This window comes from Periplaneta americana, chromosome 13, assembly GCF_040183065.1.
Source record: "Periplaneta americana isolate PAMFEO1 chromosome 13, P.americana_PAMFEO1_priV1, whole genome shotgun sequence".
NCBI classification, from domain to species: Eukaryota; Metazoa; Arthropoda; class Insecta; order Blattodea; family Blattidae; genus Periplaneta; species Periplaneta americana.
Window position 1 is genome coordinate 125336562 of NC_091129.1, and position 25717 is coordinate 125362278.

Sequence of the window (25717 nt, forward strand, 5' to 3'; positions counted from 1 at the left end):
CCCAACGATATTCTCAACACACAACTCAATTTCAAAACACATACACTCATTGACTCTACACTACGAACGCACCCACACAGGAAACAAGATGCGCCAAGACCAACAACAACCAGTTCCGAAGATGACCGAAAATAGGTCGAAACATGTTAACAAGGTACGTTAATAATATTTAACACAAGAAAGTTCTTATCATACATATTCCGAATAGTTTTATGTTTTGCAACATGGTTAGCATTACTAAATTCGATTCTTAATGAGAAAAGTGACGAAGTGTATCCATTCTGTCCTTTGTTGCCATGTGTTATCTAAAGTGATGGTCTTTTGCTGTGCAGCTACTGAACGTCTTCTATTTTGGTATAGTGTCTTTGGTAGAGGGATGGAATAAAGAAATGATTTTGTCCTTGGAAGTAAATGATTAATTATTTACAATGTATGTCTTTTAGATAAATTTCCAAATTTCTTATTTATAATGCAGTTGCTAAGATAGTGGCTCTGACAGTTATCTGCAGTGTTGCCAACAAGCACTATTCAGTGCCATATAATTATAACCGTCAGAAACTTTATAATATCTAGTCTCATGCCTAAAATGTCAACATTCGTTGATGCTGGTGATACAGAGAATTCTGTTCGAATCAGATTTCTTCTCTAAACATATGTAGTTATTTTATTCTCCTTCACAAACATTATTTACACTGCTAACATGGTAACTTATAAAAGTTAAACTGTAACATAGTCTTGGCTCTTTTATTCATTTCAAGACTGTACTACTCTGTCATAACTCTAGATTTACTTACATGAACTAGACTACATAACCATCGTAAGAACCATAATTAAATCCTCAAGAGATGGAAACAACAATGCACTCCAGGTTTACTTTTTGTGAGGTGACAGAAATATGCCTACATGCTTCTGTTATGTACAAGTGTGGCAATGCTGGTGATTACCATGGTAACATAAAACCATTTACAGGGCTAGACAAGTCAAAAATCTGGAATTTTCTTTTCTACACCCTCATGAGAACTGTCAGAGCTGTTCTCATAGTGGCGTAAGTACAGCAAGAGTGTTGGTTTAGTGCCATTTTAAGATTATTGCTCTTCCATTTTAAATTTTTTTAAATGGCTACTTACATTTTTGTTTACCCTGCTTTGTGATTGTGTCTTGCAGGTGAATCTACCTACCTGTGACATCCTTCCACCCTCTACCTCCCTGTACTGTGCCCGGGACGCACTATCCCGGTGCTTGGCTACTACTAACACATCCATCATCCGGCATGACGTTGGGTGCCCCTCATTCGCTCGCCTGCAGCCAGGCTGATGTACAATGCTCCTGCATGTGTGCCTAGCTGTATCCTTTTAGTTTTGGAAGAGAAAGGAGTGAATTCCTTATTATATTTTTGTGGAGAGAAAGAATATGTGTGCGTGCGCATGTGTGTGTGTGTGTGTGTGTGCTCGTGAGTGTGTGCGTACATGTGTTTGCGTGTGTGTGTTAAATTTTAAGTGCTCCCAAACGTATATATTATGAAAATATATATTTTTGGACACCGATATTAAAAATTAAAATAAATAAAAAAAAATATTTTTCATTATATGTGGTCCCAGAAATTATCTTCACTGCTTTCATACAAACAAGTTTTGGTACAACAGACTGCAAGAATTTAATTTCTGTCATTCATCGAAGATCTTATATTTCGGCCTTAAATTGCTATTTAAATGTTAATTTGGATATCGTGCGAATTTACTGTGTCTGCTTTTAATTTAGTCCTTTGTTACTGTTATAATATTTGGGTTACTTTACACATCATTGTGGATATGTGTCATTGTGTGCTGTTTATGCATACATGTTGCTGGTTCATGTTTTGTTGTGAACAGTGTAATTATTTAATATACAGATCATCTCATTGCTGTACTTCTTTTACATGATTCATCATTCGTAGACTCATTACTTGCAGGTAATTGGATAATTTCTGCATATAGTGTGTTTAATATTAAGATGCAGGAATTTTCTAAATGAACCTCGATCATCTCGGTGATGTACGAACATGTTAACAAAAAAATATTATAGTTCCATCAATTTCTTGTTTTTATCCCCATTATTACAGTACAAGTAAATTAGTAATTAAGAAATAATTTTAATAATTTAATTTGTTATTTTATTTCATTGTAATTAATTTTGCCACACCTGGTACCTATGGTAGAAGAAAATCTCACAGTGATATTGAGTCAATTAAGGAGAACATGTGCAAGACACTTTGAATGGCAATGAAGTGGATGGATAAAATCATTTTGAAGCTTATGAAAGAAGGCATGGACTGCATCTGACTTTTATGGCAGCATGAATAAATATATTGATAGATTCTTAGTTGTATGTACTGATAATTCTCATGAGAATCTCTGCTTAAGTAACCTAGATTATTATGATTCGAACATTAATATTAAATTGAACTTCAAACTATATCTTCTATCATCCCCTTCTCCCTCGAGAATTATTCTTTTTACAGTAATTTTAATTGTAGGTAGTAAATTATTACTTCTTATGGTACAGTTTATAAACTATTGATCGACAAGAAATATGAATATTTATGTTCTCAATCAGTCTTTATAATAGAAAGAGAAACTGGCTTCATTTTTCCTTCAGACTTTATACTCTTCATAGCTTCCAAAGAAACATTTTTCCTAAATGCCATGCTAGTCTCAGTATAGCTAATAATACGCTGAAATAAATTGTTAATGAGGAAAGAATGGTTAAGAATGATTATGTTTTCAGATAGTTGTCATTAAGGTACTTTTGATTCATAAAAATAGGACACTAATGCTTTGTAAATTGCAAATGCGATTGTTAGATGGATGAATTGCTTTAAGTGTTGATAAACATCGCTTAAGTATACTGTATATATTTAACAGCCCATTTATTTTATGTTTTGCTTTTCTGTATTCTTTTTTTTCACGTAAAAATTCTATCATTTTCACTGAATGCTGTAAGTTTTTCTCTTACAGAAATCTTAAGTAGAATTGGATTATACTGGTGACAGATATTAAAAAAATTTCTGAACATGAAATGTGAATTAAATTCTGTTTGTAAATAACTGTGATATCTACATTTGGTAACAAAATTTATGCAGAACATATCTTGCAATTATGAAGATATTTGCTTTGAGTTTGTATGATTAAATTACTCTGACATAAAATGTCTTCGTATATAATGATAGGCTTACTTACGATTCCTTATTAGTAAATTGAGTTCTAACTTTTATGATTCATTTATATGGGATTGATTAATCACTTTTCAGAATTCGTTTTTCAACAATCTGTTATTTGTTGGACATTTCATGAATGTTCGAAATCTAAAGAATAACTATAATGGTGTGAATTTTGTATGTTTAACATACATAACCTGAAAAATTAACGAAATTGAAAATACTGATTGATTGTAAGTGAAGTGCCATCTGTTATAACTTGTAATTTATAACAGACAGATATAATTTTTTTAGAAAAAAAAAATCCAACAGTAGTTAGTTCCATTACCACTTCTAGTATTTTTAAATTGAGAAAGATATAAAATATCCTTTTGTACATACCGTATATATTAAAATATTTGTTGGTATGAGAGAGTAACATAACAAAAAAGATAATACATGCAGACTAAACTATCTCTTCTTTTGTGTTCATTGCAGCTTAGCTTTTTAAGTAACTTCACTTGCAAATGTGCATATGAATTAAATGAATGAAAATGCGAGAACATTTTTTTCGTGTGTTTTGCATTATGATTACATAGTGTGATATGGCTTGATACTTTTGGGGAATTGTTTACCGAAGTCATAAAATGTAGAATGTAGAACAATGGGCGTAGTCCTGAATTTTATTTAATGCACAGTGCATTTCTGTCAGTTCAGTTTTTAATGCAATCTTTCTGCTGAAGCTACTGTAACGGGAATTAACATAACCAATGCAAATTCAGCCAAATTGTTATCTCTTACATAAATACCTTTATTTAAAAGTAGGTTCTTGGTATACATTTTTAGTTTCTGAAATACTTTTACATTTATGTCAGCTGTAGATACAAAATCATTATCTGATTCCATAAGTAGATCCAATAGTTCTGTAAAGCTGCGAGAACTAATTTTTCATTAGACGTTAAATATTGTAAAGAGATCATAGAAGTAGCAGGAAATTTCCTTTTTAGCAATACATCATGTTCTGGCTTTTAGGTATTTTTAAAAATTGACAGTTTTAAAAATAGCATCTATGGAGGAAATATTACATATATTCTGTGGAGAGCCTTCACTACTACGAAGTGTGTTGTGGAGATTTTCCTTTTTAATGTTAAATGGAATATGATTGTCAGCAGCTTGGTTTGTTTCTGGTTTATTTGTAAAACTGGTTCGTTTTTTTTCTTCCATATTTGCAAAAAAGAAAAAAAAAAACATTAAACGTCAAGTATTAACTAGAAATTTAATGCAGTATCTAAAAAAAAATTGTTGACACTCATCAAAGTTTTATTCCTCTTCTCCACTCTGGAGCAACTGTTCTTTACTAACAAAGGTTTCTCAGAAACCCAGTCGATAAATAATGTTTGTACATTCATTTATAATGCCCATTGTAAGCTGTAGTAGGTATTAACTAATGTTGAATTTGTTAACTTAAGAATTTGAATACCGGTGATACTTAGTGTAAGTACTGCAATCCGGTGAAAAGAATTTTAATTCTGGTTAAATATCGTATATTAATCCAAACTTTTTAATTTCAAAATAAATTTATATCATATTACAAAAATCAGGGGATGAAGGAAAATGTTTAGAAGTTGACATATTCTTATTATTATTATTTACTTATTGCCATAGAACTTCATAAGAAAAATCGTTGTTTTATTCTGTCACAGACATAGCCTATCCTTCTTTCATTAGTTTCTCTGTTTTGGTTTGTGACATAAAATGTTTGGCATATTTGAAACTTATATTTATAATTACTTAATGATATATAGTTCATTAAAAGATTTTTAAGAAGTGGTATGTCATGTTCCTTAACTTTACTTTAAGTGTATATTACTAACACCACTGATACTCAGCCTTGATGAATGTAAATTCGCAATTCATTCTCTTGTAGCCCTTGCCTCTTACAATTACATGATGCAATGTTAAATAATTAAATTCAATCAGAGACTGAGGGAAACTCAAAAACTCTTTGTTTAAAGCATCAGACTCTGTTCAGCATTGCATATAACGTAGATTTTATATTTCTTCTTTATATAATGGGCTTTTGATGTAAAGAATATTTGTATATTATTTGCCATATGAAATGTTTGGAATTCACATAGTTTGTCATGTGAATACAAGATTGTTTTATTAAAGTCTAATTTTGGTACTTGCTATGAAAACTCTGTTCATAGATTTGGCAGTTGTCATATGTGCATAGTGCCACAGAGAATCAAGTTGGACAAGTTGCTATGGTCCAAACCTACTTTAATTCAATTGTGTTATTTCTGAAAAATAAGGTAGTCATAAATCACTACTATTATTATTGCATCAATAACTACTGTATGTATTTAATAATAATTTATTTTGCATACGACATCAATCATATTTTTTATTTATATAATTGCAGTGCAGTTTGAGGGTACAAAGGGAAAAACAAAAAGTATTTTGGGAAGTATGCTAGCAAAAAAGATTGAATACCACTGTTCTAAATAACTTACGAGAATGTATCGATACTAAATTTGGTACAACAAAACATATTAAGTACACTAATACAATATCTAATCGTCAGAGAATGATCGTAAATACTACAATCGTTGTTTCAGCCATTGGTAGTTTGAACAGTATTTAACTTCTTTCTTTTTTTTTTTTTTTTTTTTTTTCATTAGTGTTCTGCCCGAGGGCAGGTCTTTCACTGCAAACCTAGCTTCCTCCAATCTTTCCTATTTTCTGTCTTCCTCTTCGTTTCCTCATATGATCCATATATCTTAATGCCATCTATGAATCTACCCTGAACTCTTCTCCCTTTCACCATTCTTTCCAGTGCATCCTTCAGTACGCAGTTTCTTCTCAGCCAATGACCCAACCAATTCCTTTTCCTCTTCCTGGTCAATTTCAACATCATTCTTTCTTCACCCACTCTTTCCAACACAGCTTCATTTCTTATTCTGTCTGTCCACTTAACATGTTCCATTCTTCTCCATTAACTTCATTTAAGATTAGAATATTAGAAAGTCCATTACACGCATGTCTACTGTTGAATATTACAAAATTGTGAGTGGGAAAATCTGTAAAAGTGTGAGAGAATGGTATGTGAATTGTACAAAGAAGGCTGAGGAACATTGGTTTTGTTGAAGCATTGGGTTTATATGCAGAAATAATGAATTGGGTATATGCCTATATCTGTGATCTGTCAAGTGTTTAAAACACATTATTAAGGGATACATATTTTAATGATTCTGAGCAGTGTGATACCCAGGAAATTGAGAGAGAGAATATTCTTACACAAATTCTGAAGTGATATATTGATTTATTTAAACAATCTGAATTAGAAAGGTAAACAGAGAGATAATACCTAGTTTCTCTTACAAATTTGGTATTGTTTAATGTAACACTTCATTCGCCATCTACGATTTTATTTATTGGAGCATTAGTATTGATACTAATAATTATTTTATTCATACAACTTCTTTTACAACTTGCCATTGCCACATATTAAAATATAGTAACTTTTTTGATATGATATTAATTGCTAGTTTTATATAAAAATGTTAGTATTAACTTAAGAATACATCTTAAAACATACAAAAAATAATAATCGTTTGTTAAACACATTCAGAGGGTTTTTTAATTCGAAAACTTTTTATTGTAGAATAATATATTTAAAGCAACTGAATTTTGTGAAGCAAATTATACCATAGAACGAATGTCAAATATGAATTATTTAAGAGAAATTTTAGTGCTGCGCCTACATTTTATTAAAACATTAAGACAGGTAAAAAAATAACAGCATTTTGGTAACAGTTATATACTGCAGAATAAAGTGGAAGTAGAACATGGGAGCAGTTTATTTCATTTAATATATGTGCTCTCTTGTGGCTTTTATTCTCTTCTTTTAATTGACATACGTGGCAACATACATTCATTAGCAAGGTTCTTGAAAGAAATTGTATTTTCGGAATGTTAAAATTTTAAATTATTCGTTATACTTCTTTATAATTTCTAAATCTAACACTAGGTTGCAAGAACATATTTGTTTTTTAACCATTTAATGGTTTTATAAGTACTAACTTCGAGTTGCAAGAATGTCTACTGGTTTTTTCTAAATCCTCTAACTTATACCGGTACTCGTAGATCTGATTGTGTTCATCTAAGAACTTCACTGTTAATAAGATGTGAGTAATCCACCATCAACTTCCGAAAATAAAGAGTAGAACTTGGATTCTTTGTATTTAAATGTTAGCTGGGAAACAAATATATTTAAGCACAGATCATAATCACACACACAAATACAAAGATATTATGATATATTTACGAAAAAAAAAAAGAAAGTTATTTACTTGCTCTTTCACTGCAAACCCAGCATTTTCCAATCTTACCTATTTTCCGCCTTCCTCTTCATTTCTACATACGATCCATATATATTAATGTTGTCTATCATCTGATATCTTATTCTGTCCCTAACTTTTCTCTTTTCTGCGGACGTCTAGTGATGAAATTGCTAACTACATGGTCAGACAGTCGGCCATGTCAGGCTAAACTTAAGAATTACTCACAGCTGATCTGGTAGAAATATATTATTGATTTGCCACATCTGTCTAGGCATTGTGGGTTGTCAAAGGATATGTTTATGGACATTTTGCATTCAATTAAATAGTTCATTGGTCCAGTAACTTTAAAAATGTGTTATGTATTATTAAGAATAACTTACTTTTATTTGTTTTCTTGCAACCTAGCATAAATAATTAAAAATGTTATTGTGATCTCCTTTTCCTGTTTTGCCCAGTAGAGGCATTTGTGGCCTCATGAGATACTGTCATGCAGATACAGAAGATCTGCAGTCTCAATTCAGAAGTTGGTCTGCAGATATATCTATTTGCAAAATAGGAAAATTGATGTAATGAGGAACAGCCAGTCTGTAATTTTGATCGAGTTACGATTCTTTTATATGCTTTAAATCTATGATGCAGGACCTTTCCTTTTACTTTTCTTTTGGTGAAGCTGTGCTGAGGATTTTTGTAGTTCCTTTAAGATTCATTGCTCTCGTCTAGGTTTGAACATTCAAACTTTGTGACAAGCATGGTAACCACTAGCTCACCAAGGATCACCTTGTCATATCTTACTTTAAAAGAGAAAAAAATTGTCAGTGTGGAAGCGATGTAGAACTGAGTGTCAATATTCTGATTCGTGTGTGGTAGAAGAAGTTGATGGTTTATGAGATGTTATGGCACTCCCTGTGATTAGATCTATCTTTTTTACTCTTGTTTGTTTAAAAATATTACAAGTAAAGGAAATTGGTAGGGTTGTAAAAAGGAATTTATGGTATTTATGCACAAACTAAAATCCTATCATTGCTGTCAGTTTCTTTCAATCACTTTGATGTCAAATCGTAAAATATATGTTTATTTTGTGAATGTTTGTGTTCAAGTGCAATAGGAAGTTATAATATAAAAAAAAATTGAAGTAATATTTCATCATCATAAGGTTGAGATATTCTGTTGAATATTTTTATTTTACAAACATATACATTGATATATGTCACTGGTTTACATATTGAGGCATATGTACAGTATGCAGAATTCATGAAATTAAATTTCGTATCAATTTGAACAGTGTTCGGAAATATAAGTGAGGGGCATGTATTGAACACAAAATATATTTGCATATAAATCCATTGTATAGTGTTTAATATTGTGGTCAAACCATTCAGACAGTATTGTTCGTATGAGGCTATTTATATATATAATTCACTTAAGAGGTGCCAATTTAAGGAATTGCTAATGAAGGGCATTTATTTACTTCAGTGGGCAAAAGAGAAAAAAGATGGATTAAAGATCTTGGCTTACGACATCCAGAGGATGGATTGGGAATATGAAAACAATTTGATTATTAATTCAGTGTTGTGTATATATTAATGCCACGTTAATGAATACAGGGTAGCATGATTTTATATTATCTATTATAATTTGCTGAATTCTAATAATAATAGAATACAGGGTTTAGATTATTTAAAGGATTTTAGTGTATAACCCAAAATTTCACACAACATCACAACTTACAGGTTTAGATAATTGTTTGGTTAAGTGAGATATGGTCCACTTTGCAATAGGTCCTTTCTATGAAAATGTCCAACGTTTACAAATGTCCACATAGAAAATTCGTCCATGCCATAAAAATGTCCTTGTCAGCAAGTCGTCTTTTTAAAAATGCCCTACGTTCAAAAATGTCCTCAAATAAATTCGTCCATTTCCCTAAAATGTCCGACAAGGAAAATTGCAAGGAAAGTGCCGAGAAATTTATTGTCATTTCAATTATGTTATACATATTACATATGTAATACAAAAGCTACATCTATTGTTAAAAAAATTATCTCATTATATATAGTGCAGTAAGTATTTTCAGTGTTATTTGCAGTTAGGTAATATACTAAAACTACAAACTACAAAACTTCCAATAATCCCATGCACTGTGAAAAGCTGAAAGAATTGATTTAGTACAGTCTTGAACGTACCATCACTGAAAATCGTGTCACTGGCAGCCAAAAGTTCTAAATTTCTATCGGTGGCAAACATTAACACTCGTCCATCATTAACACCTGAATCAAAGAACATAAAATTTTGTCCCCTCAATGTTTCGTTGTAGTGTTCAACAATGTCAATTTCTCTTATTGATTGAGGAAGTGGAGGACGATTTAGCTTCTACTGATAAGAAACCATTCTGATTACTGCATTTCTTTGTGGAAGACTTACGATAATTTCTTCGTTACAAACTCCAGCAAGTTCCTGTCTGACAACAGAGCCGGGAGGTTAGTTAGTAACTCATCTCTATTGAACAACCTTGTATGTTGGACCTTTTTGTGTGAACCTTTCGTATGATGGACCTTTTCGTATGATGGGCTTTATAATAAGGTGGACCACATAGATGTCGGGCTTTTTCACACCATAGACAAATTGTATGTAGGACTTGAAATGTTGGACTATTTAGTTTGTGGACATTTTTTTTGTGGACCTTTTGTACTTGTGGACATTTTGTTATGGACCTATAACCTGGAAGCAATTGTTTTAATAAGAAGTATAACTCAAGTTTTGGAATATTAATAAATCTGCGCATATAAATGTGTTATAAAATGTATTTTCATAATACACTTACAGCAAAATTGGAATTACTAATAACGAACTCTATATCATAGTACGCATTAGGAAATATCATCAAAATCAATTAATTTATTGTTGGGAATTAGAATTTTGAGGATGTGTATGCAACAGATTTCTTAGTTTACCAAGTGGTTTATGCATTGGCGCATGGCATTGACCAATAGGGGTTGAGTGCTTCATTTCATTACTAATCGTAATGAACTCCATATTGTAATAATAGGGAATAATGAAAAAATGAATTAATTTATTGTTTGTAAATGAAATGATGAGGATGTACTACATACAGTTACTTTCTTACTTCACCAGATGAATTATTTGATGGCACATAGTATTGACCAGTAGGGGCTGTAATGGTAGGAAATGTTGCCAGAATCATTTAATTTATTATTTGGAAATGAAATGATTATGATGTTACATTTTTACTTTACCAGGTGGATTATTAGATGGCACATGATATCGACCAGTAGGGGCTTATCACTCTGTTCTATTACTAATCAACATCCACAGTTAATTAAATCTGAAAGCAAATTGATATTATGTTTGGAGATAGAACGATGAGAATGTGGATACAAATACTTTATGATTTCGCCAGGAAGATTAGTCTATGACACATGGCATTGACTAATAGAGATTGAGTTGTTCCATTACTTTGTATATCATTGGCTTACTTCTAAAACCTTGTAAGTCCAGTTTTTCATGAATGTTGAAACCTGTGTATATTTCCAAAATGCTTCTGCTGATAAAACTTCGTAAGTCTATAAATGTTTCTATATTTTATAAATAACAAATGCATAACAGTTGTTATTTTGTTCCCCTGTACAATTTCCTCATATACAATTACGAGGTTTTAAAAGTAATCCAACGATATACACGTATAAGATGGTAGATGATTATTTCTGCACATTAATTTCTGAAATAAAATTATAGACGTTTTTCTGATATATTAGATCTTATTTTATTCTTATCTTGATAATGATGCAATCATTTCACTTAACTGCACGGTTTCTATCCAACTGAATTAACTCTACAGGGAAAGAACTAGTGTAATCTCGCTGTCTTCACTTGGTTAACTGCTCACAAAGTCACTACCGTTGTCACAGTGTCAGTCCTGACGTTATGACATCATTCGAAAAATCATTAAGCATCATTAAATTTTCCATTTTGTTATGTTCTTTTCCCCAGATTATTAAACATTGACATATTTCTATCTTATGCCGAACTTTTATTTTCCTTGCAAATTCTTGAAACTACAGTATATGCAATTGTATGCCTGAGCAAAGCAAACTGTACAAGTTATAGATTACTTGTCTATCTTATCACAGGACCTCTTATAATTAGTTCATGGGGCATTATGAATACTGCTTGGAAACAGCTCACATTCGTAAAATATCGTATATACAAACTAGCCACTCAATCTACAACACCCACAGCTAATTAAATTCGAAAGAAAATTGATAATGATGTGACCAGCTGTCTGTTAAAGATAGCAGAGAATAAAATAAGACTACGCAAACAGTCCTACCTCAGAGAAGAAAGGAAACAATTATAAATCTCGCGAAACATGATAGAAACTTGACTCTAATTGTACAATTTTCTCAGAAGTTATACATCATCAAAATATGGGACGTGAATTGACATGTTCTGAAATGTATTGATCTGAAGTTCTTACCTTACTTACTTACAAATGCTTCTAGAGAACCCAGAGGTTCATTGCCGCCCTCACATAAGCCCACCACCAGTCCCTACCATCATATCCCACACCTTCAAATCCATTTTAATATCCTCCCATCTATGTCTCGGCCTCCCCGAAGATCTTTTTCCTTCTGGTCTCTCAACTAACACTCTATATGCATTTCTGGATTTGCCCATATGTGCACCTTTTCAAATGATAAATTTCCAATTTTTATATTTCCATTTCGCAATATGCTCTGGTCACAAGAGATAATCATATACTTTGTCTTTTCGGGATTACTTCCAAACCTATCTTCTTACTTGCTTCAAGTAAATTTCCTGTTTTCTCTAATTGTTTGTGGATTTTCTCCTAACATATTCACGTCATTCGCATAAAGAAGTAGCTGATGTAACCCGTTCAATTCCAAACCCTCTCTGTTATCCTGGACTTTCCTAATGGCATATTCTACAGCAAAGTTAAAATGTAAAAGTGATAGTGCATCTCCTTGCTTTAGCTCGCAGTGAATTGGAAAAGCATCTGACAGAAACTGGCCTGTACTCTGCTGTACATTTCACTGAGACACAATTTCTTACCAGTAAAGGAATTTTTGGATGGAAGTATTAACTAATAAGTGGCTTGCATATCAGCAAACTGGACAACAGCGCTCATATGCAACAGCTTTCCTCATATGCTTCCATGTGCTTTTGTATAATACTACACCTTGCATAATTTTCACATAGAATCTGTTTTCATGTACTGAAAATATGTTGTATGCAATTTCATGTTTGTTGCGCTGTGTACAATTGCGGGGATAAGTAGCAATGAACATACATTCGTATATTGTGTACAATGACAGTTTTAAGAGAGATACATGTTTGTCAGAATTTTGAACTATTCCAGTGTAATCTTTTGGTTCTCTAGATGTTGTTAAGTTCAATATAATATGTCGTTTGATCAAGATTTTTCTTCTTTTCCCTTACTTTTCCTTCCTCCATTTGGTACAAGTTAGACTGAAAAGGATCTGTCGTTGTTATTTAACACTCATATCAATAATCTTTCCACTCATCACCATCGTTTTGACATCCATTTGAGGATTTTTATATTGTTCGTATAGAGAACATATGGTATCCAGTACTTTTTGTTTTCCTGCAATAAAATTTATATACTAACATTCTTATAATAAGTGATTTTAAAGTATCGTGCATAATGTATACTGATAAGTTAATCTAATTAATATTTCTTGAAAGTATTTTTATGGTTGAGACTACAAGTTATGAAACTCAATCAAATTGGTCTTCCGGATAAGCAAAAGAAAGACAGAATGTTCCATATTAATTATTTTATAACAAAAATTCCTGGCACCAAGACCAGCAACAACTAGTTGTGATGATGGTCAATAGCAGGCCAAAACATCGTAACAAGGTAACATAAAATTTAACACGTGAAAGACATATAAGACATATAATATGTTTTCCAAAATATTAAATTCTATTTTAATGTGAATTCTTTACATATATTTAATGTAATAATGATACAGTGTTATTTATATTGAAAATTTTGTATTAATTTGATATTTAGTTGATATGAAAGGTAAAGAAAATAAACGAGATGAATCCATTTTCCACAAAACAAACTTTTTAGATTAACCATCGAAACATAAGCTTTCCGATACATTTGTCAGTTTGAGAATCATTTGTAACAATTTGAACTAGAAACAATTAGTATAAAAGAAACATACATAATGTTATTACTAGGTCTTTTATGTTTAAAATCGCTCTCCTCAAAAATGATTAAAAATAGATATATTCCCTTTATTTCCCTTACCCTTCGGTGTATTTGAGAATATTAATGTAGTATCAAAGAGGCAAACAAAAGTTTCTGACTTTTAAAATGTACATTTTTTCTTTCGCCATATTCATGATAAAATTAAAGAAGAAATTAAAGTGTACAATTTATATATACAAGATATTTTTCGAATTTATCAGAAAAAGGGAGGAATTAATGAAGAAAATCCTGCTATGTAAACTTTTACTGAAACTGAATGAATGAAAGATGTTTTCAAAATAATATCACGTATCTCATGTGACATAATAATTATAGAACATATCAAAATGTATTTTATAGATTTTTCCAATAACAGATTCTCCTCAGTAGAAGATACTTTTTAATTTCTGAAAAACTTCTTATATCTTATATAAAATTTTCTTTTGTATCTTATCCACAATGCATACTTCACGAAAATATCATGTATAAAAATTCTTTGTTCCCACAATATGGCTTCCCACTAATAATAATTGAAGGAAAATGCTTTCTTACTGACAGCAGCTTATGGAATAAGCTTTGTCAACTCTGTTGTTTTATTTTTAGGACATGCTTAACAGTTCCCTCGTTAGATTATGTCTTTTACTGTTGGAGTAATAGAAAGAATTGTATATAATAGACTTAAATTGATAAATCCATCTTTTACATGCATTTTCAATCTCCTCTGTCCCTAATTTATAACTTACCAAATCTATAATCTGACATTCTTTCCACATTTTGTATCCACTATACTTGGTATGAAATTATGTTTTCAGTTTATACCTATTTTATTTTTGTCATTATTAGGTTTCTTTTATAGTTACTTATATTTTATCCTGGCGAAAATTTTAAGAAGTGCATTTCTGTGGCCTTGTTATCTCTCTCTACCCTTGATAACCTTTAAAAGATTTTTGGTACTGCCCTGGTTTTGTAAGTGTAATTAGCGTGACATCTGGTTTAGCAAATCTTGAAGCTTACTATCATGTAGAAGTTCTAGAGTATACATGTCTGAGTTGTACCTAAAGTTTATGGTAGGGCTGCCATCACAGGCATCCAACCAAACCCATCTTCTTCATACTTAATTCCACTTTAAGAGATAGTTGTCCCTTTTCTGCTTACATTGCCTTTCTAACTTAGAGTTTAATTGATACATACATTTCAGAGATACGATAATTTCTTGGTGTGTCTGTTTTTACATTTTCTGCACTTGACCATAGTTTGCAGAAGGTATAATTAAAATTTCGCAAACTTTTCTGAATGTAAATAATGAAATGACGGCATTAATATATTGCCCACTGAATTAATAACATATTCTGAGCTTTGAAATAACTTCTGATACTATTGGGATTTTATTTTTTTAAATGTTGGTGTCTAATGTTAATGGAGATGCAATTGTTCCTGATTTTGTCATAAATAATTTTATTTACAAGAAGAAAGTAATTTCTTGTGTAGCTATGGAAGTGTTTATTTTAAAAGCTCCTAAGCAATTGTGTTACATAGTTTTGTTGTTACTGCATAATTGTGGTGTCTGTGCTTTAGAAAGAAATGTGGCAGGCATTAGGTCAGGAATATAACACATTTGGTACTCATTGTGAGTCATTGGGTTAACAATATAATATTTTCCATAATTTTTGCATAGAGCTTTAGAAATTTTATCAATTTTTTCGTTATCTTGATTTAGACTTGGTAATGATATATTTACTCATATTTACAATCAAGAATATTTGATTTGGTTATACTACACTCTTCCAATGTCTGCATCACAATGTTTATACATAATAATATCTTTATAAATTTAAACGATTAATAGTAAATTATGCAACGAGCCTATAATGATAGTAATTAAGACACCAGGATGTTTATGAAACGAGCACAAGCGAGTTTCATAATTTTCATATGAGCGTCTTAATTACCATTATAGGCAAGTTTCATACGACTTTTTATGCTCGACCATATTTCTAACTTGAAATTATTCATAACTATTCATGTTATTCTTATGTGAATGGGAAGGGAACTGATCTTGTGCAATCTCGTAAATTGTGAGATGTGCACAGACGCAAAAGTATTGATTTTTTCCCCAAAACGAATGTCGACGACCTTGATATAATCTCGTTAAACTTGATATAACCTTGAAACTGAATTCGACATTGAAAAACGAGATGACAAATTGAATTTATTTGAATATTATTTACAATTAACATAACCTTCTGTGACAGTATTGGCTTTCCAGCCTGTGTGACATTTTGCTAGTTTCTTTCGATTGCATATCCGAGAATAATCGAAAACCTGAACTTTAATGAATAGGTGTACTTTAATGACATGCATTAAAGGACTGCTACCAGGTGTATAATTACTACATTTCGGCATGGTCGAGCATAAATTATCTTTCGTCATCTTACATGACATTGACAGGTAGTATTGTCCTTCAGAGCCCAGATGGACTTCATTTAGCGTCTATGTATGTATATTTCCTCTGCAAGAGTGGAACCAGTCAGACTTTATCTCATACATGTGGAGTTAACATTGTCAAATCATCCAGGTAGAGCATAAGATAGTCTGTTCATGATGTGCTTTTGAATTACATTTTTCACCAGAGATGTGAAAGTTTGATTGCAACTTTAAATGGCTCTTTATGATTATACGAGTAAGTAACGTAATTACGAGGGTCATTTCAAAAGTTCTGCATACTGTGCATGTTTGACCGTTACAGTGGCGTGATCATTCTCAAATTTGTGTCAGTTGTAAACCAGACTTCAGACTACAATGCTGTATGTATGTCTGCTGGATAGCGTGGCTCTGTGTTGAATAATTCTGCCTTAAAATGAAAGAGGAAACCGAGTCAGTCGGATTTTATGTAGCGACCAGCAATCCTACATCAAAATTAAAACTTTATGAGGAAATAGCCCAAATGCTTTGTGTGAAATGTGTAGGGATAATGCAGTGGATTGTAGCACAGTGTCACAGTGGTCTGCTCGATTCTGTGAAGGTCGGGTAAGCACTGAGGACAACCTAAGAAGTGGAAGACGTTTTGCAAGATGATCGACGAAAAATATGTGAGAAAATTGCACATGAGGCCAAAATGTCTGTCACTTCAGTTTACAAAATAATGACTGAAAATTTACAGATAAAAAAAGTTGCTGCCAGATGGTTTCTCATAATCTGAGTCAAGAACAGAAAGCAGATTGCAAAAGAATTGCTTCAGTGTTACCAAACAGAAGGAGAGCAGTTTTTGAAAAGAATTGTTGCCATAGATGAAACCTGGATACTAGATTTTGAGCCAGAACGAAGTTTCCAATGAGGTGACCTTAGTAATCAGACAGCTCAATAATGAAGATGTCCTGTCCAGAATAAAAAATTTTCCAAACCATTGAGAAGCTGTCATAAGGAAGAATGGGGATTATATTGAAATCTGTAAAGGTATTTTATAAAATAAATCTTTTTTTCAATTCTATTTTACAATTTGCAGAAATTTTGAAACGACCCTCGTATATTGACCATACAAACAGATATACAGCAATAATAGCGATAATGATGATGATCATATCATTAAATCTGTCTCTCATTATTTATTGTCTATGTAGTATTAATAACATATAACATTATGATGGTATTTAAAATAATTAAAAAAAAAACTGCAATTTTTGGCTTCTATGTTTTCTAAAGTTTTGAAGAATGACTGCAGTTACTTTAATTACATATTTCTATATAGGTTCCAAACCAGTAGCGGCCTGCGGTTACAAAAGTAGGCAGTTCTGCATGAAAAATAGTGTATTTATCAAACGCATGCTTTTACAGACAGTAAAATCTCTAATCGAAGGAGAATGAATTGGAAAAATAAATGAAACAATGAACTAGATTACATAAAAGCACGTTTTACATTTTTAATTTTTCAGGTCCATTTAAATGGCGGTTCTGCAGCTCTGCAGTTCTTATTGTAGAGCTGCCCCTGTTCCAAACATAAAAAATTGAAAGATCCTAAATCTTGTAAACATTTTTCCGTTTGTATTAATTTACAGAAAGAGCTTTTATTAAATAAAACTTCGATACAAAGTAAATACAAATGAAAAAGTACCAATTGTTAAGTATATCAAACTTGAATAATGAAATTCCATATAGGTGAAAGATATTTCGGATTTTGCACTGTGTCACAGATTAGAAAGATCCAACGTTTTGTCAGCCTCGGTAGTGCAGTGGTATAGCACTGGCCTTCAGTGCTCGAGGTTGCGAGTTCGATCCTGGCCCAGGTCGATGGCATTTAAGTGTGCTTAAATGCGACAGGCTCATGTCAGTAGATTTACTGGCATGTAAAAGAACTCTTGCAGGACAAAAATTCCGGCACACCGGCGACGGTGATATAACCTCAACAGTTGCGAGCATCGTTAAATAAACCATAATTTAAATTTTTCGAACATTTTAGAGCTACATAGTGTCTCCCCCATAAGTGAAGTAAGAAAATGGGAACATATTTGTTGGACTCATTACCAATTGCTGGACACTGATGGTGGATTCAATAGGTTATGTTTCTGTTTCCTTGCTTCCCTGATGATGGAACTGATACATATCTTCAAAATGTTGGATGTTCCTGCATGTATATATGATAAATGATATGATACAAAAGCCCAAGAACCCCACACTACTTTGAACATCGTCCAAGTCTTAAATGATCTGAGGCGTATTATAAACAAATGTAAGAAAGTGCTCGTAAGTCTTATTTTTACTTTTTATTACAGTTGAATTATAATAAATATTTCATAGAGACAGATGCAATAACCAGTATTGATTCTGGCAAAAAATACTTCGTATGATTCCGGCTAATGCAGAATTTTTTTTTTTTATATATATGAGTATGGTTGAGGGGGTACATACAAAATTTTGAATGTCCCAAAAAGTGCAACATTTGAAACACATTGCATGGAAACTGTAAGAGCTACATTAATGATTTATTTACAGCTGAATAAAGGGTAGCTGTCGCTTCTTAACAATATGTACACCGTTTTGACCAGATGCAAGGGGAGTGTGGTGAAATTGGCTGCCTTTAGCAACCATGGTGTAGTGTTGTGGTATGAATCCGGGCAGATTGCATCAGTATGTCTTGAGAAATACCGCAGTGGCAGTACCTCTTTCCATAGCTTAAAGAAACGTTATCAATGGGTGAAAAATACCATTTATCTGCGAGTTAAATTAGAAGACTTACGAGATCCAGTTTGTGAGAGTAGTAGTGAAAATTTCATACATGTCTAAGAAATACGAAGCAAAATACCATGACAACTGGCGAAATGCTTTAAGAGGGGTGACCAAGGGTTCAAGAATTCGGAAAAGACCACATGTTATGTCAGAAGCTGAAAGAAGACGAGAGTGCAGAGCTCAGTTGAAGGCTGCTCTTGAGAATGGAAATTTGTTTCATTGTGTAGTGGATACAGAGCTACTGTAAATATAGGTGGCTTTGACATGAAGTCACATTCAGATTGTTTCTGTGATTCAGATTTTTGTAGTTATTGTTTTGTTTTATTGTTAACAGTAGAGAAATTAAATGAAGAACACAATCAATTTCACTATTTTATTCATAACTGGTATCAGAATTGGTCTTTCATTCACCATCCTTAGCAACCTAAACAATAGCTTTATTCACAGCAGTGAATTAAAATTTTTTAAATCACTCTCTCCTTGACATCCAACACATTAGCAACAATAAAATCCATTTATTAATTTATTCTTTACAAACAACACATTACAAAGAAGAGACCTACAATTTAAAATTAAAGTTAGATACCAGTAATGGATCAAATATTATATAGCACACAAGAGTAAACAGATTTTATGCGCTTGTGAAAACTATAACTCTCTGCTTCGCCTGGGATGCTAAACTTTCCCTCACAGATAAAACTAATTTTACTCTCTTATACTATAAAGTACTATTAGTACCATACAACATTTATACGTTTAAAGTCTTTTTTTAACTAACAAAAGTTTTATTTAAAAATGGGGGGGGGGGATTTTCCTATTTTCAGAGTTTTGTGTGGACCTGGGCCCACATTTTCCGACATATTCCAATAATGAAATTTCTGAGTCTGTAACAAACTTATAAAGAATGAAAAGACGTTATGAGGGGATGGGCTTAACGTGGAACTTTTTTAATGTGTTGGTACTGATTTCGCATACAGATTTCTTTGTTTTTTATATTTTTGATATAGTGCAAAATACCCAGAAACTGACCAAAGGCAATTATAATACCTATTTATAAAAAAGGGGAGAAAAAGAATCGTGATGATTGTAGAGGAACCAGCCTGCTTAAAAATTAACTATGATTAATGATTATTATTACGTCAAACTTAGTGAAGATCAGAAAGCTTTCGACTCATTGAAGAAAAATAAATTATTTGATATTTTAGTAAAAGATAACATTTGCTATTTCTAACATACAACTAAATTATTAAAGTAGTGATATTTAAACGAAGTCTGGAACTTTTTATTGGATTGCAATAAATAGAAAACCAGATAGACATGTGGTCTTTCTGCTCTACTTTTTCATCTAGCTAATTTTTTAAAACCATTCCAAAAATGTATACTTAAACACAGTATTATTTACAGACGACCAGATGATATGGATAAATCAGAGAATTATTTACAAGAAGTGCACAACTTACAGTATATAGCTTTAAAATTTGATAAGACATATTCTTCAACCTGAATCAGAATTGTATTTAAAGATAGAAACCAATTAGAAGCGAAACATGTATTGCTGATATGTCATTAACGAATGTATCATACCTGAGAGTGATAAAGTCATTAGCTCTCCAAATTATTAAAGAGCAGATGTAATAAAGCAAGTTTGCAATATTGACTGCAAAAGCACACCACATTAAAACTATACATTTGTATTAGAAGTGTAGGATACACACTGTTGGACTGTTCATGAAATGAAGATATGTGCGAAAAGAACTGAAAATGGAACCTATACTTCGCTACATTCACCATTACAAAAGTAACTAAATAAAATTAACGCAAAGAACGGATCCTCTTCAATTACCAAAATTAATGTTGTCACAAACTGCAAGAGACCATAGGAGAGTAGGAAGATGCCTACAAGAGATGGCAAGAGGCAATAACAAATCTAAATATACATACGGTACATATTTCTGGCTTACAATGCATACATATTTTTCCAGAACCCGTGATTACAAAATTCACGATTTTGTAATTTTTTCCCTCCATTCTTGTCTCTCTACCCATAAATTTTCGTCAATATTCCATTTTCCCATTGTATTGTATTGTATTGTATTTATTAACATTCCATGGTATTCATACATTTCTTACAGCTAGAATATGGAACAAGTCAAAAAACTTAATACTATTATAAAATCTTAATTCATAATCACAGTCTAGATGAAATATATACAGAAGAGATTTACAATATAGTCTACTAGTACAACACAAAGTTTTAGTATCAATTTCATGAAGTGTTATTGAATGTCATGAATTAGCCTACAGAATAGAAGGCGTGAGAAATTAGGTACTTCTTCAATTTGGCTCTAAATAATTTTATGTTTTGAGTTTCATTTTTTATATCAATAGGGAGGCTGTTAAAAATTTTTACTGTATGAAAGTCATTTTTTTGGCGTGTATTTATGCTATGAACTGTTGAATTAGTTACAAAGTTTTCACGATTACATACGCGTAAGATTATTAATGAAAAGATATACTGACAAGCCATGGGCATTATTTGTAGTTTTTTTTAAATAGTCCTACACGATTCCCTAGATTTGGCACCTACTATTATTCTAATTACTCTTTTTTGTAATAGAAATATATAGTTACTATCTGTGGAATTTCCCCAGAATATTATTCCAAAACTCATTACCGAGTGGAAGCATGCAAAGTATATTGTTTTTAAGGTATTGATATTTATTATCTTTTGCATAGATCTAATAGCATAACAAGCTGAATTTAGTTTGGGGGTAATTTCTTTAATATGATTTTTCCTTTTTAACACATCGATTTTTAAGCCAAGAAATTTGGTTGTTGTTGTTTCTAATGTGTTCATGTTCTGTATCCAAGTAACAGGTGGTCTTCCTTTCTCTCTCTCTCTCTTGTGGTATTCATTCTAGTATTCTTTACGGTATCCTTTCATCTCTCATTCTTTTAGTGTGTGCGCACCATTCCAATTGTGTTTGTTTTATGAAATCTAAAATTGAACTCCGAACATCTATTTTTTTTCTTTAATGTCGTTTCTAATTCAATTAGAAATCGTAACAAACCACAGAGGTTTAATATTTGCAGAGAGATACTATGATTAGGATTTCAGTAACACCAGCTTTATTTAGCATAAACGAGTGACACAACAGTAATTTAACAGGTCATGTAGGAGTATTGAATAATTTGTATTATGACAAAGGCTTTTCATGTGATGGCACCCTCTAGAGAAACAAGCCCACATTAAAAGGCAGGAAAGAAAAAATACATGAAAAAAGCCTAAGGATTAAATTTGGCGGTAGGGTAGATCTTCTATAGAAACAAACAAAAGGAGAGCGAAATTTGGCTGTTTGTTCTTAGAGTGGCCCATATTTTAGGACCATCTGCTCAGCAAACATCAGAAGTAAACTCTGGCTGACACCACTTTGGCAGCTCCCACTTCCTTTAAAGTTCTTTATATTCCATCTGGTAAAGTTGCTTTAGGTGAAGGCTCTTCAGTATTTTCAATATATTTATATCTTTTATATACCAACATTTTTTCTATGGCTTGTAAGGCCATATTCTCCAGAAATGTTTGTATAATACTCTATAGGTAGCGTAATTAAACAGAATTGATTTTGTCGATCATACTTTAAGCAATTTATTAAAAATAGTTGTCTCTTCAGTGACTTCCGCTGTAATTTATATAATATGTTTATACATTGATAGAACGTTGTTATATCCTGACCTTCTGTTCACATGTAGGAATGTGAGAAATGCGTGCCTTTAGTAACATGAACTTTTTATTTTATGTAGTGTTCAGTATAGAGAGTACAAAATGGTTGACTTGATCTCAGTGATAGGAGAGGATACATCATAAAGCTTAATATTTCATTTTTTTTTTTTTTTTCATTCATAAAGTAAGGATATTTTTACTTGTTTTTAGTTAGTTTTGTGTGATAGCTGTGTTGCTTGCATGAAGTTATGGTATGAACTAACAACAGTGAGTTAAGTTTTGCTACTATGGATTTTTTTTACATTATTTCTAGTATGTTGCAGTTTAGAGTTATCAAACCAGATTTTTATTTTTATTATTCGGACGGATTAAAACCAAAAAACGAAAAAAATTATGTTCACATTCTGTATAGTGCAAATATTGGCATTTCAGTGATTGTGTATCATCGTGAATTATTTAAATCTTTAGTAATGTGACCATTGTTCATTGCTTTGTATAACATGCCTCATACGCTTGTGTTTTGTGGTGGTGAGTATTTTTGGCTGTCAGCTTTGGTAAAATTCTTTTTATATATTTTGTATTTTTTTTAATTGTGTATTGTGTAAGAAGAGTGATTTGTCAGATGTTATGCTGGGTTTCGTGCATTGTGATGTGGAAGATCAGTAAGTGCTGAGCACTCTTTAATTGTTGGGGTACTTATGGCAGTATAACTCCAATTGGTATTTTAGATCTGTATTGCACTTTAAAAATAATTGAATATTTGAGACTTTGTCATTCTTGCCAGCTTAATATAAAAGGATTGTGAAAGTGCATTACATGTTTTGATATTTTAAAATATAATTATAGTGATTATAATGATAATTGTAGGTTACTGTTAAATGTGGCTCTAGATTAGGTAGAGAAGTATAAGAAAATGGTGCCAGTGTTTTGGTGTTTGTTCCCGTTGAGTTGTTTGGAATAAGTTCAGTGTAATGAAATGTGTCAGAAATCAATGATGTTATATTTTTACATTTATAACCCTGTTAAGGGTAACCACCTCACTCAAAAATATTTTATTCTTCAATGTAAAAGACTGGCATTATCATATTTTGAAGATAGGAAATCATTACCGACATCTTTGTGTAGTAGTAGATTAGTTACGAGTTGTCATGTTTGGTTCTCACATATTTTAACGAGAGAAGGAAATAATAGCATTATGATCTCACGAAACTGAAAGAGATTTGCATGTTTCTCCGTTTCATTTTATAACTCTTCAGAGAAGTGGATTTTTTTTTTTCTTTTGTAATTTCTGAACGATCATGTGAAATAAATACTGTTAAAATTCTTTACTTTTCATGCTATTTTGTTGTTCGTATATTTATGTGTATTTCCATAAATTTAAAATATTCTTCCCTTCCCCCACACCTGATAGAATTGATAACTCTTATGTTCATATATTTGGGAACCACATTATGTGGGGTACATACTACAATATTTAGGTATTTCCATCAGTTTTACAATATACTAAAATGTGTACAAATATATTCATGCCACATTTGAAATAAAACTTGTTTGAAATTAACACTATGAGGAAATTTTTATACAAGATTATCAAATGGAAATACGGTGCTCTTTCTACTTGAAAAATAAAGAATATCTACATTAATTTCTGGAACCGTGCAATAACAGCCTGAATCTTTTATATTTCAGTTCATAAATGAATTTCATGAACTTTAAAATATACCTTTTAGGTGAAAATGTGACTAGATTTCATTATATATAAAAGTGTACCAGTGGGACCTATATATTCACAAGTTAAGCAGCATTTACAGACCTTGTTCATGAAGTAATTCTGAATAAAGAAGTTCATGTAAATATGGATCTTTTTGTCAAATGATTTACATTAAAGATTTTATCACCATTAAAAATCCATCATAATCAATGATTGAGATCATCAGAATCAATGATTCAGATGTAACAAAATTACTCCGCACATTTCAAGAAGCCACTTCCATGTGGTAAGGCAGTTAGTGAATGGCAACGAAGAGTCTTGGAAACTGGTAGCATCAGTGATTATCTTAGATGTGATCAGCCAGGTGTGAGTGATGACTTTCAAGAATCGTGTATCCAAAGCTCTGCCAAATCTATAAAATGACCTCTACTCAAATTTCGCATTCCATGTACTACCATATAATGTAAATTGCTGCGTAAGAGATTAAAGGTTCATTTAGTACAAGAAATAAAACTTAATGATAGCATATCTCAAAATTTCTTCAGAAAAATGCTTGGTCGCATTTAATGTCTCAGGTAAAGTTCACAGGAGATGGCTTAGAGTACAGATATTGTATGTCTATTTCTGGTCAAGATTGATCTGTGGTAATATACTGTGACTATTCCTACTTTAACCACCACACACCCGACAACAATGTGACTTTTATTCTCAATAATTCGCCCTACAACAATGGGTATTCCACTCAGCACAGCAACACAATAGTCGTTATTACACGACGACAATTGCAATACATGACGTGTATTATTGAGAAGAACAACAATGTATTCCTAATTTCAATTAATGTACACAATGCACTATGTGCAGAACAGAACTGACAATTCTCAGTTCAAAGTTCGTTTGCCTTGGCTAGTTCTTCTAGCTCACTGTTCAAGTTCACTGCACGTCGAACCCCTATCTCCCAGATGCGGTCTACTGCATGTCGAGCCCCTGTCTTCTAGATGCGGTTCACTGCACGTCGAACCCCGGTCTTCCAGATGCGGTTCACTGCACGTCGAACCCCTGTCTTCCAGATGCGGTTCACTGCACGTCGAACCCAAGTCTTCCAGATGCGGTTCACTGCACGTCGAACTCCTGTCTCCCTTGCTCGCTGCTGTCCAAGACAAGACTTGAACAGTCGAACCCAAGTCTTCCAGATGCTGTTCACTGCACGTCGAACTCCTGTCTCCCTTGCTCGCTGCTGTCCAAGACAAGACTTGAACACTGACTGACTCACTGACTGTCGGTGCTC

At 32.2% G+C, this 25717-nt stretch overlaps 1 protein-coding gene across 3 annotated transcripts in view; it reads left to right on the forward strand.

Moving 5' to 3' along the window:
- Window positions 1-25717, forward strand: part of Pten (phosphatase and tensin-like protein) — a 232732-nt gene that overhangs the window by 83433 nt on the left and 123582 nt on the right. The window contains exon 11 of one of the 3 annotated variants that reach the window (XM_069844080.1): window positions 1165-24046. The exons of the other annotated variants lie outside the window; for them this stretch is intronic. Coding sequence (XP_069700181.1) covers window positions 1165-1184 — 20 coding nt within the window. The 3' untranslated portion in view covers window positions 1185-24046. Of the gene's footprint in view, window positions 1-1164; window positions 24047-25717 lie in introns of those variants that run through there. 3 annotated transcript variants of the gene reach the window in all.